Source organism: Bos mutus, chromosome 6, assembly GCF_027580195.1.
Source record: "Bos mutus isolate GX-2022 chromosome 6, NWIPB_WYAK_1.1, whole genome shotgun sequence".
Classification (NCBI taxonomy): Eukaryota; Metazoa; Chordata; class Mammalia; order Artiodactyla; family Bovidae; genus Bos; species Bos mutus.
Genome location: NC_091622.1, coordinates 22,856,179 through 22,874,446, shown reverse-complemented (window position 1 = coordinate 22,874,446; position 18,268 = coordinate 22,856,179). Strand labels below are relative to the sequence as shown.

At 36.4% G+C, this 18,268-nt stretch overlaps 1 protein-coding gene across 2 annotated transcripts in view; it reads left to right on the top strand.

The window, feature by feature from the left end:
- BANK1 (B cell scaffold protein with ankyrin repeats 1) overlaps window positions 1-18,268 on the top strand; it is a 322,108-nt gene that overhangs the window by 140,601 nt on the left and 163,239 nt on the right. For both annotated transcript variants that reach the window (XM_070372094.1, XM_070372093.1), the window contains exon 7: window positions 7,035-7,231. In XM_070372094.1, coding sequence (XP_070228195.1) covers window positions 7,035-7,231 — 197 coding nt within the window. The remainder of the gene's footprint in view (window positions 1-7,034; window positions 7,232-18,268) is intronic.

Sequence of the window (18,268 nt, the reverse complement as noted above, 5' to 3'; positions counted from 1 at the left end):
TGTCCCTGTTTTTTAATATGCTGTCTAGGTTTGTCATAACTTTCCTTCCAAGGTGCAAGTGCCTTTTAATTTCATGGCTGCAGTTGCCATCTGTGCTGATTTTGGAATCCAAGAATATAAAGTCTGTCACTGTTTCCACTTTTTCCCCTTCTATTTGCCATGAAGTGATGGGACTGGATGCTATGACCTTAGTTTTCTGAATGTTGCATGTTAAGCCAGCTTTTTCACTCCCTTCTTTCACCCTCATCAAGAGACTCTTCAGTTCTTCTTTACTTTCTGTCATTACAGTGTTATCATCTGGATATCTGAGGTTGTTGATATTTCTCCTGGCAATCTTGATTTTAACTTGTGATTCATCCACTCTGGCATTTCACATGATATACTCTACATATATGCTAAATAAACGGGGTGACAATATACAGCACTGACATACTTCTTTTCCAATTTGGAACCAGTCAGCTTTTCCATGTCTGACTCTAACTGTTGCTTTTTTACTTGCATACAGGTTTCTCAGGAGACAGGTAAGGTGGTGGTCTGGTATTCCCATCTCTAAGAATTTTCTACAGTTTGTTGTGATTCACACAATCAAAGGCTTTAGCATAGTCAATGAAGCAGAAGTCAGTGTTTTTCTGGAATTCCCTTGTTTTCTCTGTGATCCAGCGAATGTTGGCAGTTTGATCTCTGGTTTCTCTGCCTTTTCTAAGTCCTTCTTGTACATCTGGAAGTTCTCAGTTCTTGGACCACTGCTGCTGCTGCTAAGTCGCTTCAGTCGTGTCCAACTCTGTGCGACCCGACCCCAGAGACGGCAGCCCACCAGGCTCTCCCGTCCCTGGGATTCTCGAGGCAAGAACACTGGAGTGGGTTGCCATTTCCTTCTCCAATGCATGAAAGTGAAAAGTGAAAGGGAAGTCGCTCAGTCGTATCCGACTCTCCGCGACCCCATGGACCTCAGCCCACCAGGCTCCTCCTTCCATGGGGTTTTCTAGGCAAGAGGACTGGAGTGGGGTGCCATTGGGCCACCAGTGGCTTCTAAAGAGCAGGAGTGGGACAGAGTTGCTGAAACAAATTCCATCAAAGCTTTTATTGTATGGAAAGCAGCAGCAAACAGATTCTAAATATGGAGAGTTGTAAAAGTGAAATAATATCCCCTATTTGGGAGAGTAAGGAATCTACCTTAACTGGGTGTATACAGAGGCTGCACAAAATCTGAGTGAGATATTCTGATGTGAAAACTTCTGGAGGCAGAACTTGAGAGGAAAAAGAACCATCCAGTTACCCAAGGGCTGACAGCCAGTCTGTAAAGCAACAGAGATTTCTTGAGTCTCACTGAAGCTTAGATCCCAAGCTGTGCAAGAAAGTTAGGGTTCTGCCCTCAAAGTATTTGAAGCCAGTGATTAACTAAATCTAAGTGAAGTCACCAAAAAAAATGCCCAAGTTCAGCTCATCTACAGATTAGTTTGAGTCTGCTTTCAAGTCCAGTTGTCTGACTGAAGAAAGGGTGTGCCTTTTCTTGGGGTAGATATTATTTACTTTGATCCTTTAGGTATATTGTTCAGCACCAGATATTAAATTACAAGAAATACAAAGAAGGAATTAAAGATGACCTGTGGTCAAGAGAAGATAGTCATTAGAGGCAAACGTAGAAATGCTCCAGATGTTGAAATGATCAAATAGGAACGTTAACATAATTATGATATGTATGTTACAGAATCTATTGTAAAATGGTACAAATGCATGAAGAGATGGAAATTTAATCAGAGCAATGGAAATTATAATTTAAAAAAAGGAAATTCTAGAAACATATAATATCAGAAAATTTTTGGATATTAGATGGGCATAATTGTAGGAAAAAAGAAAAGAATCAGTTTACTTGAAGACAGTCATAATAAATTATTCAAACTGAAAAAGATGAAAAATCCAGAGTCTAAGTAAAGCCTTAAAAGAAGAACAAACTCAGTTCATCTACTCAGTTTTGACTCGAGGTCTATGGGATAATACTACATATCAAGCATATGTGTAATTGAATTCTCAGAGTAAAGAGAGAGAATGAGCAGGAAAATATTTGAAGAACTAAAGGCTGGGGAATGATCCAAAATTGATGAATGGCATTAAACCATAGATTCAATAATACCTGTAACCCCCTAGCAGAATATATACAAAAATTTTATACCTACTCACCCCAGAGTTAAACTGATAAAAATCAAAGATAAAGAGAAAATCTTAAAAGTAGCTGGGGTAGGAGTTGAGGTGGGGATGTGTGTATTGAGGAAAGCACATGCCATACTGGAAAACAATAAGAATTACACCTGACTTCTGGCTCAGAGGTTAAAGCATCTGCCTCCAATGCGGGAGACCCGGGTTCAATCCCTGGGTTCGATCCCTGGGTCCGGAAGATCCCCTGGAGAAGGAAATGGCAACCCACTCCAGTATTCTTGCCTGGAGAATCCCATGGTTGGAGGAGCCTGGTGGGCTACAGTCCATGGGGTCCCAAAGAGTCAGACACGACTGAGCGATTTCACTCTCATCAGAACTAGAGAAGAGAATGGAATGCAAGAGTATATACTGTATGATTCCAGTTGTGTAAAATATCAAATGAAATAAGACTCATCTGTTTTGATACAAATTAGACAGTAGTTGCCTCAGAAGTGGAGAATTGACCTGAATGAAAAAGAAGGGAACTTGCGATGGTGATTAGTTTCTTCAGCTTGTTTTGGATGATGGTTATATAGATATGTATAACTGTCAAAACTCCTGAAACTCGTGATCAGTGAAATTACACTTCTATAATTTTTCAAAAGCAATCAAAACATAAATATCTGTAAGCAAAAACATTAGTAATCATGTGGTCTAGAATAAAGTTAAGCACTGAAGAAGAGCAAGGGATAGATTGCAATCATCTCCTGAGTCACTGATACATTCTTTGATCAGCACTCATTCTCTGACGGCATCTCAGGTGGCTCAGTAATAAAGAATCCACCTACCAATGCAGGTGACTTAAGAGACACAGGTTCGATCCCTGGGTTGGGAAAATCCCCTGGAGTAGGAAATGGCAACCCACTCCAGTAGTCTTGCCTGGAGAACCCCATGGACAGAGGAGCCTGGTGGGCTACAGTCTGTGGGGCCACAAAGAGTCAGACATAACTTAGCGACTGACCATGCATGTGTGCATTCTCTACACTGAGTGAATGCCCAGGAGAGAAGATAGGCTCGCCCAACAAGATTTGTTTGCTTTTTTAAGATAAAGAACTTTCTTATCTTACACTGTTACAAATGTGCTTGTATGGTACACAGAGCAATTCATTCTTATCTCAAATTCTTCTAGTAATCAAATCAAGGTAAAATATAAAAAGTATGATTTTATAAAAAGCATGATACCAGAAAACCCAAACTATTTCTTAGCATAATCATGCCTTTATTGACATGAATACCTTTATTCATATATAAATATAATATGTATACTGATATAATAATATATACACATACATTAAGTATATTTAACTTAATGTCCTGAAAAATAATGCTAGAGGTCATGATCTAATTAGTATTAAAACAACTAATATTACTCCTACAAAACATTTTAATCCTTTGAAATGTTAACTCTACCATATATTAATTAAAAAAAAAACTTAAATTAGAAAATTTCTAATTATTGGTCATGTACCTTAGCAAGCTGAGCATTTCTTACGTAATGAAACTAAGCAGCAGAAATAACCTCATCCAGGACCATGAAAGGGATGGCTGTAATGATCACATTGGGGCAGGTTTCAAAAAGATCCACCATTTAAAAAGTGGAGTCAGTCTCTTAGGATGATAACTAGTTGGAATAGTGAAAAGAATTTGTGATCATAAGATTGGGACAAAGGTGAGTTAGGACAAGGCAGCTTTAAACCATTTGATGCAAAAGAGAGAAAGAAAAGGAAACTAAGACTGTTGTGGGCACTTTTTAGAATATGTTGTCATTTAATTATGTCAATAGCCCTACAAACTTGGATGCTAAAATACTGAGATGCTGAAATACAGCTAGGCTCGAATACTGACTGGCTTGCTGAAACTTCACACAGTGAACATATGGCAAAGCCAGCTGATTCTAAGCCCGCACTTTCATAAGGATCATATTCTGTATAGCCCAAGGGATATGAAGAGCAGGTAATTTAGAGGAAATACATTTCACCTCAACAGAAGTAAAAATGTCTAATGATCAGTGTTGTCTAATCAAGAAACAGGTGCCTTAGAAAGTAGAAAACACTCGATCATTAGGGCTATGCAGGCAGTACGTGGAAGATCATCTCTTATAGACTGCAGGAAGGCAATTCTCTTACTGGGTAGGAAACTGGAAAGATGACTTCCAAAGCTTTTTCGTGTTTATAAGCTCGCAAAGCCTTCTAGTAGGTTAGTGGGTTTTCAGCTACAACTAAAAATGAAATAAAGAAATGGAAAATAAAGGAACCAGCCTACAAGCCTGTAGTCCCATTTAGTATACGCAGCATAATCTTAAATCAGCAGAACTTCTTCCTTTTATGTGCCAGAAAACATAGAATATCAAAACTGTCAAGAAATGAGCCCTGAAAAACCATGTACACTTGGTCACTGTCTTTTTTATTCTTCCTGGTATATAAAAAGAGAGATTCTTAATAAAGTTTATCATAGTTGTTTCTAATATTATATCACCTTAAACTTGAGAAATTTACAAACAGGTTAAAAGGTGAATGTATTTGTACACTGATTAAACACTTATTTAATGAAAATAATATTTTGTGCTGCAATAACTGTGATTTAAAAGTATACCAGAATAGCAATGTGCAGGAACAATGCATAAGGCATTGACTGGCAAGTAATGATGGTATAACAGAAAAACATGACCAAGGGCATGTAAAAATCTGACATAATGCAAATATTTTTCTTTACTAACTTTAGTTTGGTTTAATTATAGCAGAAAATTATTTTATAGTTTATTTAAATGAAAATAAATAGAAAATTGCATCTTAACTCCTTTTTAAGAAAATACATTATTTTTAGTTTGAAAATTGCTACCTACCTTGAAGAGTTTCAGCTATTATAAGCTCATCTTTATAAAATACTTGATAATTTTTTGCTCACTGCACACCATACAAGAAGGGACCAGTGCTTTTGTCATTGAAATTCAATCATAGATCTACCTATAGCCATTTAGTTCTAACACATTTTGAAGGATAAAATATTTCCTTACCAGAAGTCTTTAACATGTCCTAAAGGTTTTTGTTTTGTTGTGTTTCCTGGTTAAACATACAAACCAAAAAACGAAATGATTTATTTAGCCCTCAAACACCCACACACTCAAGTGAACTGAAAGCACCAAGTTTAAATCCCCTGTCTTTTCCTTTTTTTTTTTTTTTTTTGGTCTACAAAATGGCAAAGAGATAAATGAGGCCAGATTCACAATTTTCCAAAACATTATGAGGTGGCTGTTTTCACTGCTTCAGAATTTTGCTGAAAGATAATTGACTTCTGCTTTGATGGTTTTGTTTCTGTTACTATAAATCTTCACATTGCTTGCTTCTAATAATGCCACAGCTATTAAAGTAAGGTGATGTGTAATTTCTATAACACAGTTTTTCTAGCAAGGTGTGAAAGTATAGAATAACAATACACCACTCAGCAGTTTGTGTATGTGTGTGTGTCATCATTGGGATAGCAGTTTGCATTCATCATCTTATAGTTATGCATAATTAATACATGTCTTCTAACTAATATGTAATTAGGAAATTCAAACTCCAAAACATTGACATGAAACCTACAAAATCCTAATGGAAAATTCCATACTGAAGATTTTTATAAAAGTGCCTACCTGTATTTGCTATTGCAGTTACTTTTTTTTTTTTTTTTGTACACAAATGTTTATTTCTCAATTAAACATTCTCTTTAAACACAAGGAATGAATTCTAAATCTTCATAAACATGAATTAAAAATGAAAGCCCTCCAGTATAGTGTGTGTAATCACTGTGTTCTTGGTCACTACTGGCGTTTACTGCTTAACATCAAAAACAAAGGTTATTTAAAAATCATGCTACTGGATTTCTAGCTCTTTACCTATGACCAGTTCTACGCTGATCTGCAATGTTTAAAAGTTTACATCACCAAATCAAAGCAAGTTTAAGGTGTGAAACAGCTGTGCATTAAACACAAAATAAACAATAAAGTTACAAGATATAGTCAAGTTCATAATGAATATAGGTGTTCTTAACTATGTATGGCCCAATGTGTTCGAGACATCTCCCCATGTAATTCAGGCAGTTATGGGGGCCCTGGAGGGTCTGAGAGTTGCGATTGGACCATGTAGAATGCTACAGTATTGTTTACAGGGTTTGTTTCACCCAGCCCAGAAAGTCAGAGATGTGTATTGGAAAATTTACAACTCCGTCTACATCGGTTCACAGGATGCTCTCATAGCACATTACCCAAGAATCTGCAGTTGCTTTTTGAAAGAAAAAAACTCATACAGTAATCTAACATAACCCTTCCTGGAATTTCATGTTCATTTCAACTTCAAAAGGAAACAAAGTAGACATGGAAGTAGAAAACACAAAAAAGATCTTATAGAGGAATTCATTTGTTATTTAAGTATTTGGTTAATACTGAAATACATTGAAAAGGAGTTTTTACAATGTAATGTTTTTGTTTTGTTTTACATTTGAGACTGATATGGCTTTCTATATTAAACTTACCCTACAAGTAAGGGAGAGGCACTAATGCTAATGAGAATATTGATGTATGCTTGATTTGAGATCAGGAATAGAAAGGGGAGAGTCTACACTGCTAAACCATTGATGGTTTCTTATTTGCTGACTCTACAAGTCAGCAAAGCTTTGTGGGTATTATTTTTTTTTGGGTGTGTGTGATTTTTTTTTTTTTTTACTTTACAATATTGTATTGGTTTTGCCATACATCAACATGAATCTGCCACAGGTGTACACATGTTCCCAATAGATTGTGTTTGACTTTTTCTTATATGGTTCCAAATGTGATAAAAAAAATTATTCTGTTTTGCTTATTTCAGATTCTTATTTCAAAGAACTTCCAACTCTTCTCCACTGTGCGGCAAAATTTGGGTTAAAGAACTTGGCTGTTCATTTGCTTCAATGTTCAGGAGCAACCAGGGCATCTAAGATAAAAAATTTGGAAGGTTCAGATCCAGCACATATTGCTGAAAGGCATGGTCACAAAGAACTCAAGAAAATCTTTGAAGACTTTTCAGTAAGTTGTTTTTTTCCATTTTATCTTGAAAACTGTTAAAATTAGTGTGTTTGTACATGGGCATTGCTCTTTTGACAGTGATGCTACTATACGGCTAGTCTGTAGTGTCTGCTGGTTCTGAGTCATTGGTTGTCTTAAGCGTTTTGCAAGATTAGTCCACTTGTTTTAATATTGCCATGAACCAGCTCTGATTACATACTCCCACCCCTAAATAACCCTTTTTGAAACTTATCTGGCCTTTCTGGCTTCCAAATAACCTGTTAGCTGTTGTTAACCTGTTAACAATACCTGTTCAGTATTGGAAAGTAGTTGATACAAAGGAAATGAAGACCCGTTACCTTTAGTCTTTTGTTCAAAAGTCTTAAGTAAGACATTATTAGGCCCATGAAATGAGATAAATATTCATTATGTTAAAGTAATACATTTTGATAACCATTCAAAAAGTCTATCCAATAAAAACTAACTCATGTTGCTTAAGTTTCTTTCTGGGATGTGACTCCTTTTCTCTCTCTGTTAAGTCCCAGTTGCTTTTTGTATAACTTGAGCTTGAAGCCCCAAATTTTAGAACACCCTTTGAAGGATATTAGCTTTGTAAGAATGACACCAAGGGACAATTCTTTTTGCAGTTTTTATTTTTATTTTTTAATGGGAGGAAAATTGCTTTACAAGGTGTTGTGTTGCCTTATGCCATGCAGCAATGCGAATCACCACAGTTTTACATATATCACCTCCCTCTTGAGCCTCCCTCCCCAACCCCAGCCTACCCCTCTGGATCATCACAGAGCTCCAGGCTGGGCTCCCTGTGTTATACAGCAGCTTCCCACCAGCTATCTGTTTTATACTTGATGGTGTATACATGTCTATGCTACTTTTTCGTTTACAAGGGACAATTTTGAAGGAGAGGATAATACCTTAGTACATAAAACACACTTTGTGTTTCCATAGTCAAATTTAGAAAAGCAATTATTTTCTGTTTGTAACAAAGGTGTACACATTTTGCTTGAGAAAGTGAATTATAATACTTCTGATGGCTCTTAGGAAAATATAGTAGTCAATTACCGTGTTGGTGAATATGTCAAAATTTGTCTTTGGTTTCTCAAAAGATAAATAATGTTATTGCCAGTAAACAGTTAATAGAGAACATTGAAATGCTTCTGGTCATTTTAGCATATATTCTGATTATTAGATTAAGTCACTATAATGGTGGACTAATGAAAATCATTAGTATTTCTTATTTCCAGAGGACAAAATGATAACCAATCCAACTTTTTCCCCACTTTTAAGAATAGCAAATGGTCATTGGAGAGTATTGGTATCATCCACTATCTGGAATTATAATAGGATATCTTTTGCTTGTAAAAGAATACAGAAATTAATACAAAAATATATACAGAAACTAATAAACTACTTTTTAATCTTATATGTCCTTCAAATGAGGAATAAGCATAATTTTCCCTCCTGGAAAGGTTTTATATAGTGATTGTCATATATGTGGGGAGTATTGTCATTTTAGTCATTATCCATCATGTATAGTCATTGATGAATGCAACATGCCAGGTAAGTCAATGAGTCAATTCAATTCAACCTTGTACATTGACACACAGTACTATTGTTCATTACATCCTGGGGACTCAATTCTACACAACTTTATTCTCAAAATTTTAACCACTGTTGGACTTAAAATTCCTCTTGAAAGTTTTCAACATCCAGGGTTACTTTCTAAGATAAATTGACTTTCAAAGGGTTATGCATGCACTTCTGGTTCTCCAGTGAGGACTCAACTTTAACAGATGCAGCCCCATGCACACTACACATACTTCATAAATAATATGGTACTAAATAATAATAACAGTAGGTTTGCAAGCTAGTATGAGGGTAGGATTCAGTGGATGTGGAAAATAAATTTTTCTCTCTCACATCCTCTGGGTATTTATACCTTTGCTTCTGCAATAATAGCTTTGATATTTGATTGATATCATTGTCTTTAGGTGACTTAGTATTTCCTCTTTCACTGTGGCTACATTCTAATTTTGCAAGGTTATACTTGATAATTACTCTATTAAATTTGACAAACTCTTTTTTGTATTCTGTCTTTTTGTTAGTAGTTTGCATTTTGCCAGTATGTCTATAGTAGACATTGCCATTATAGCTAGGATGGAGCAATTATTTTGCAAATGTATGTTTTGCTGTCACTATAGCTGAAGGAAGTGCCTGTAGTTATTGTAAGGGACAGCATTTTTATAAGCACATTTTATGGCTATGAATAGTTTTAGGTACAGTAATTTTGCAAGCTACCAAAGGTTCTTTTGTAAATGTGTGTTAAGGAAATAGGAATGTATGAATTAGCTTGCGACATGCATGGTAAAGGGTGTTTCCTATTGATTTATTCTTCTAATATTCTTCTGATGACCAGTTTTATTTAAAATAAATCCAATAATCTTATCTGCTTGTTGAAAGTATGTCAGATAAACACATGATGAAATTTTATACTATGTTATAATAGTTATGTCTTTTTAAGAGTATATCTAAACTTAATAGAGAAAATGTGCAATCTATTTGCATTGCTAAAATGCTTTATTGTTTCTTTCATAATATTTATACAGCTTCAATATTATAATCACATTCTGATAGATCTCAGAGTTGTCACATATGCATTCAAATGTTCCATGAGCTATTTTCGGAATTGTTTAAAGAAATAGCTATTCTTTCAGTTTGAGGTTTATAATCCACCAATTGACCATACTTCTGCCCTGCAGAAATGTATATTTTTAAATTCAAACATACCCCCAACTGATTTACTGATTTCTTCAATTGTTCCTAGTCCTCCATCAGTGAAACACTGTTCATTTTAGAATCTCAGAGGGTATTACAACACAGTGATTTTGGTCATGACTGAATAAAATTGGTAGAAGAAAAAGCCAATCATGATTTTTTTAAATCAAGAAAAAAAAAAAGAGACTCGTTAGCAAACATTCATAAACAAAGAAGTGCCATCCGTATCTTAGTGTTAACTAGATGAAGAAGAAGGAAAGAGGAAGCAGAGAAGAAGGGGCCTCAAATCACTTTCCTGACATTTCTTCATGTCACTTTTTACTTTGAAAGGTTAATAATTTATACACAATCTATGAGCAGAGCCTTTCATTATTAATAGGTAGCTTAAAGAATCCTCCTGCCAATGCAGGAGATGCAGGTTTGATCCCTGGGTTGGGAAGATCCCCTGGAGACAGCAAGAGCAACCCTCTCCAGTATTTTTGCCTAGGAAACCCCATGGACAGAGGAGCCTGGCAGGCGACGGTGCATGGGGATCACAAAAAGAGTCAGACACGACTTAGCAACTAAAGAACAGCTATGTGAGACTTGGAACATGCTTTGCTGGTTATCTAATTAACACCTACACTTGTTTTATGCTTTCAGTACTATTATAGATAAAAATACCATATGTGTCTATAATCCATAAAGTCTTTTAAATAAACTACTCAATTTTCAGTTTCTAACAATGCCTTCTGAGAAAATTAATGTGAAAAGTGGATGGACAGAGGTAAAGGATTGGTATTTAAATCCACAATTGAGTGTGAACCACAGTTTGTTTCAAAGGACTCTTGAGAGAATCTAACTATTTCAGATATCAAGTAGCAATCTTGACAACTAATTTCATCCTCTAAAAACTTATCTTTTAAGTCAAAAATAACTGAAAATTTGAAACTAAACTGAAACTTGGCTACAGACTGTGAGATACGTTGTGATTTCAGAGAAAGCCCACAGCAAAAATTAGAATGTGTTTTAAGCAAAATAAGTGATATTTCTTTGTGTTATCCTCAGTATGTTACCCTATTTATCCCCATCAGTTTAAACATTTCACAAAATGATTACATCGTGTATAAATAGAGAAATACATCCTCCTCTGTGGGTTTGCTGTGGAATTGGAGAGCCAACAGATATTTGTTGTTCAGTTGCTAAGTCATGTCCAACTCTTTGTGACCCCGTGGACTGCAGCACCCCAGGCTTACCTGTCCTTCACTATCTCCCAGAGTTTGCTCAAACTCATGTCCATTGAGTCGATGATGCCATCCAACCATCTCATCTCTGTCACCCTCTTCTCCCCCTGCCCTCAATCTTTCCCAGCACCAAGTTCTTTTCTAATGGCTCTTCGCATCAGGTAGCCAAAGTTTTGGAACTTCAACTTCAGCATCAGTCCTTCCAATGAATATTCAGGGTTGATTTCTTTTAGGATTGGCTGGTTTGATCTCCTTGCTGTCCAAAGAACTCTCAAGAGTCTTCTCCAGCACCACAATCTGAAAGCATCAATTCTTCAGCGCTCAGCCTTCTTTATGGTTCAACTCTCACATCCGTACAGTGTTCAGATAGCATCTTTTTTTCTCCACCACAGTGTTCAATCACGTAGTTTGGTGCATATATAAATAAGATCTTAGTGATACCTCATGTTCATGAAAATTTCAGAAATAGAAAATCAGTTTTTCTTGTAGTTTCTCCAGTAGACTTTTCAAGAAGACTCCTAACTGAATGTTTATCTTGCTTACATCCATGATGGGATTCTTGTGACATCCTGCTCTCACTGACATAGCCTGACACTGCTATTTACACCTGTGGACAGTGGACTAGTGTGGGCTAGTGTGTCTGTGTGTGTGTGCACGTGCGCCAGAATGAGAGAGATGAAGATTGATTCTGTTGCCCTCTAGTGTCTGCCTGGTAGACAGTGACTCTGATCCTTTTCAAATGGTCAAGGGTTTGGAATGAAAGTACAGAAGAGGCAGATTTTGAAGTACCTGAAGTATCCATCCCTCGTACAGCACAATGATTGACTGACTGCTGTAGGAAGGTAGGCTTTATGCTTAGCCCAGGGAACATTCATTCCTTTTGGCCCATTATTTCTCTCAATATTGGCTTTGCTTATTTGATATCTTATATTCTGTTTTGTTCCCTAGTGGATTATTACATATAATTTAGAACACACTAGTATATACTAGGAGAAGGCAATGGCATCCCACTCCAGTACTCTTGCCTGGAGAATCCCATGGACGGAGGAGCCTGGTAGGCTGCAGTCCACGGGGTCGCTAAGAGTCGGACACGATTGAGCGACTTCACTTTCACTTTTCACTTTCATGCATTGGAGAAGGAAATGGCAACCCACTCCAGTGTTCTTGCCTGGAGAATCCCAGGGACGGGGGAGCCTGGTGGGCTGCCGTCTCTGGGGTCGCACAGAGTGGGACATGACTAAAGCGACTTAGCAGCAGCAGTGTATACTAATTCCCTCTAAATGGCAGCATACCCTGCTCTACTTATATAATTTTTCTTCCTTATAAGTCTAGAAGTTGATGAGGGGAATGGACTCCTCTCTCCTCCCAACATCAGCTGCAGGGGAAATGCTCAGCACATATTTATTCATTGATGGGAAAAAAAGGCAAGTATCAAATTTAAGGACTTGCTTGATCTCACTGAACCAGTAATATCCTTAACTGGATCCCATGCTTTTAAAAATATGTTGCTCATGTTGTTTCTACATTCAGAATTTTTTCAAGTTTAGGTTTAGAGTATTCATTGACAAATAACATAGCTGCTATCTTCAGCATTTATTTTTAATAGGCCAGCCTACAGTGAATTTTAGAATTCTGGCCTTTGTTCAATATTGATGTTTTGTTAGAACTGAAGAAAGTGGAACAAGTCACATAACTGCACTTGACTGCATGCATTACAAATTCATGTCTCAGTTATGCTTTTGGAGCTACTTAGCAATCTCCTTCTAAAATCGCATTAAATGCACCACAGTGGTGTATTACAGATTTTTATTTTTCCCTAAGTCCTCAAACTCAGTTTTGATGCCCTAACTGTGCAGTTCTAAACATCCTATTAAACTCCCTCAACTCTGTCTTCTTTGTCAAATTCTTATCTTTCTTCTAGTCATTTGGTCTTGGGATTCAGCCAAGTTCAATTTGAATCCTAACTTCATCAAATACCACATTTCCATCCTTGAACAACCTCTTTGTTTTCTCTCAGCTTCAGTTTCTTTATCTGCAAATAGGAAAAATAATTCCTTACAGGGTGTTTTAGGACTTGATGACATTAATGTGAACACATAAAAGGTGTAATAGATCCACAATAAATGATATTGCATTCACTTTATTTTCTTTTGATTTATTGTTATTCATATCAACTTGAGACCTCAGCATCAATCATAGCCTCTCTCTTCTTCATCGTTAATCTCTCCCATTATGTTGACTCTTTCTTAAACAAACATGTTTGAATACACACACATTCCCATCAGCCCTGCTTTCTCTTTGATCCCTTTTTTTAGGTCCAGAACTAACTGAAAGAATGACTTTTCATTTCACTTATTTCTTTCCTCCTAACAACCCAAGCTTTGCATTCAGCCCAGTACTAAAGCTGCTCTGTCAAAGGCCATGAGTAATTTAGATCAGATCCACTGGATTGCTCTCAAACCTTGGCACTGGATTCCCCGACCCTGTCTTTTTTCTAAATGTCCACTGATCCTTTCTAACTTCCTTCTCTTACCCCATCAGCTGTGGTTCTTTCTACACAGTCTTCTCTCATGATTGATAGTCATTGTCTTTAGCCTGGACCTTCCTCCTGAATTAAGGTTCCAATTTTAGTTAGCAAACTGAATGTGTACACATAGATATGTTACAGGCCTCTAGATCTCAACACACCCAAATGTTCCTTTTCTTTCATCCTTTCTAATGGCATAATTATCTGCAATATTGACTTGGTGAAAATTTGAAAGTCATTTTCAACTCCTAATTAGATAGTCACAAATGCGTATACTATTTTCCATTTTTCAGATGAGGAAATAGATTTGTAGAGATGAAGTACATTGTCCCAAAGTCACCCTGCTAAAAAATATGTCTGATGTAACCGTGAACCCATTCATAGCCTCCGTCTTCCTCACACTACCCTGATTCAACTATCAATTTGGTTATCTTAACAGTTGCACTTACATGTCATCTATCACATCTGTTCCCTCCTTTTCATTCTCTCTGTGGCTCTCTTGGTTTATACCTTATCTCCCTTTTGATCAACTGTGCTGAAAAGGCCCCCAGGGAGGTCTTCCTTCTCAGTTTTGGTGGCCTCCAATCATCCCATGTCAGGCTGCACACTGAGGACCCACCATGGCTTAGCCCAGCTAACTATTGTAGACGTATCTTTTGTGCATACACCTCAGCCACCAAAGTCCATTTGTCCTTCCTTCATGTAATTATTAAAAGTTATTCCCTTTACCTAAACATTCCTCCTCCTACATAAAATATCCTGATCTCCTAACCATGCCAAAATCTCAATTCAAACCACCTATTCCCGGAAACTTTCATAGAAAATGGCTGTAGGTATATACCTCCACTATTATACATTCAATTTCCATCACAAACTTTAGCCTAATTTAGGAACATTATGTGCTAGAGGCTGAGCACCTATACTCAAGAGCCACCTAAATACTGGCTCTGCTGCTTTCCAGCCATGTGCCCTGACTAAGGGTTTCCCAGGTGTTCAATGATAAAGAATCCACCTGCCAAGGGAGGAGACACGGGTTGGATCCCTGGGTCTGGAAGATCCCTTGGAGTAGGAAATGCAGCCCAATCCAGTATTGTTGCCTGGGAAATCTCCTGGACCGAGGAGCCTGGTGGGCGACAGTCCATGGGTTTGCAGCGGGTCAGACACAAGTCGCATGAGTCATACACACACGGCACATGCCCTAAGTAAATCACTTCATCTCTCCTTGCTTAGGTTTCCTCATTTCTAAAATGGAGATAAACACCTGTTTTGGTACCATTGTTATGATAAACATAAGTACATATGAAACATGCACTAGAATACCTGATACGTAATAAGCACTCAATAAAAGTTATCTGTAATTATGTATTTGTCCTTCCTTCATGTAATTATTAAAAGTTATTCCCTTTACCTAAACATTCATTCCTCCTAAATAAAATATTTGTCCACTATTCAGTTTCTGATAACCCACTCCTCCATGGGACTTTTTATAGTTTGAAGTAAGTGCTGGTGAATAGCTATTTATTTGTATTTTCTTGTTGGTTTTTTATGTCTGTCTCTCCAATACATTATGAATTCCATGAGTGCAAGATAGTTTTACCTCTTCACCACAGTTCTTTAATATCTAACTAACACAGTTTTTGGCAAACACTATGTGTTCACTGTATAAGCATTGAATGAATTAATCAGTTAGTGTTGATTACATTAACTTTTCAGTTCCTGGAGGCAAGTGTCATGCTCTGTTTATTCCATATTCCCCATAGCATCTAACCTAATGTCTTCCATGTTGTAGATAATAAATGTTTATTGATTAATAACAATAGTAATGACTCTCATCCTAAAGAAAAAAATTGTAAGTGTTATTTGGATGTTTGTCCAAGATGAGAAATAAATATTTTCTTATAGTTCTTTAAGAGAAGAGACTATGGGGAAGTAAAATTTGGATACAAAAAACATTAAACCAGAAAAAAATTCTTGTAGCCTCCAGAAACTTACCATTAGTAAAAGATACATTTAAAGCTGTTCATTATTTCAGTGGAGAAGGAAATGGCAACCCACTCCAGTAGTCTTGCCTGGAGAATCCCAGGGATGGGGGAGCCTGGTGGGCTGCCGTCTATGGGGTCGCACAGAGTCGGACACGATTGACGAAACTTAGCAGCAGCAGCAGCAGCAGCATTATTACAGTGCCAAGTGGTTTTAACCTTGGCAAATATTCCAGTGTTTTAGTGTCAGTACCCACACTTAATCTTCTTGAGTCTCTCTTCAAATCCTCCACAAACAATTTTTATCCTTTAAGAACTAGATTCAGGCCAACATAATACATTAAAACTTTATCCACCATATTTATCATTATTTATCTAAACATCTAGAGATATTTTGTGATTTTATTTTTATACTGTTCATACTAAAATGTATTTTCTTAGAAAGAGATATGCCAGTTTTCTAATTTGTAAAATATCTGTCCTAGAAATAGTAGGCATTTACATGGCAAGGACTATGATAAATTATGCAGTAAATTTATCATGATAAATTATATGCCTCTTATTTTTTTGCAAATGACAAGACAAGGAGAGAGATAATGTACTTCTCTTGTGAGTATCAGAGAACTAAACAGTTCCATTTTATGTTTATTATTATGTATTCAATAAGTATGTAGTTAATGAACAATTACTAAGCATGAGGATACCATTAACAATAGATAACAGAATAATATTATTTTCAGAAAAAATTGCAATTTTTGACCAGTAGCATAATTGTTAATGTGCAAGATCAGAATGGAGGTAATTTTTACTTTTCTTGATTGGGAATACTTGCCATGAAATTGTAAATTGGCTGTTCATATGAAGTGTACTGATTTAAGTAAGTTGCTTGAGATTAGTGGCCTTGTTCCTATAATGTATCCTGAAACGTGACTCAGCTCAAGCTCATTCTTTTTGTTCCATATAGATCTGACTCAAGAAAGGAAAGGAAAGAAAATAAAACAAGCTCTCCTTTATTGAATGCTTCTGTATCAAGCATTATGCTTGGTGATAACATATTAGATCAGTGTACTAATCTGTATGAGTTTGACATTTTTACTCTCATTTTACAGATCAGGAAATTAGATTGTCATTTGTTGGAGATAGTGCACTAATCTGATAGAGCTGTATTTCTCACCTAAGCCCAACTAAGCTCCATTTAATGATTTTAAGTACTGCATATCTCCTTCTTCCTTAAAATCGAATACTACCAATGCGTTATCTTTTAATTTTCATCCTTTGTATTTATATTCTGATAGTACAAAAGTATATTGATAACTCTGCTGAGCTTTGTATTTTAAAAAATGATAGTGAGCATTGGAGCCTAGGAACCAAAGAGGAGAGAAAGCTGTCCCTATCTGAACAGAGTTAAACTCAAGTGATTTTAAATGTTTTTGTTTAACTATTTTAACTTTTGAAAGTAGTCTTTGGTAACATATATGAAGCCTTTTTTCTCAAAGCAATTATGTAAGAAGTAAATACATCAGTCAGTCAGTTCAGTTCAGTCGCTCAGTCATGTCCGACTCTTTGCGACCCCATGAATCGCAGCACGCCAGGCCTCCCTGTCCATCACCAACACCCGGAGTTCACTGAGACTCACGTCCATCAAGTCAGTGATGCCATCCAGCCATCTCATCCTCTGTCGTCCCCTTTTCTTCCTTATATTTATCCTGAATTATAGCATATTGTATTTAAGTGAAACAATGGTCTCATGGAGCAGCATGTAGTCATTTCTGGTTGGAGTTAGAAGACTTGTCTAGAAGAAAACAGTTATGGGATTTGTAAGGAAATACACGAATTCAACTCCTGGTTAAAATTACATTTTTATATAACAGAGAAGGGGTATTTGCTTTGTAAAGGGAAAAGTTGTGCAAGGATCTCACTCCCTAAATCATGAATGCTTAACACTGAAGCCCTATGGCGGCAGTATACTCAATGAGCAAAGTACCTCCGGCAAAACAAAGTTTCACTGGTGCTGAAACTGCTCATGACAAATAAAGTGATAGCTAGTGTCCCAGAACATGATGAAATAGATGAACATAAAAATGTCCAAAACATCTTCATAAATATTGAAAGACCCTGAAATGGAAGGCAAGATCATAATTGGAAAAGTTGAAATCACAGGAAATTTTTCCAAAGAAGATAAATCATGAACAGAATTTTAAATACTAAATATTTAATGGAGAAACATGAAGGATGCACCTGGGTGAAAGGAATGGAATGTACATTTGTGGGGAGAAGGCAGAGCACATGTAACCTCTGAGTTCTTGGACCAGAAAACAGAGTCATTTTATGCGTTTTTTTCATGGAATACATATTATCCTTTGACTTGTGTGCAGAAATGACTGAGGTAAGACCATAGACTTTTTTTTTAATTTAATATTTAGTATGAAACTTTAATAAAATATATAGTAAGAAATGCTGTTTTTAGAGCTTATACACACATTCACAGTAGATATTTAAAAATCCAAGCAATAGGATATGTTTTACTAAAAATAAG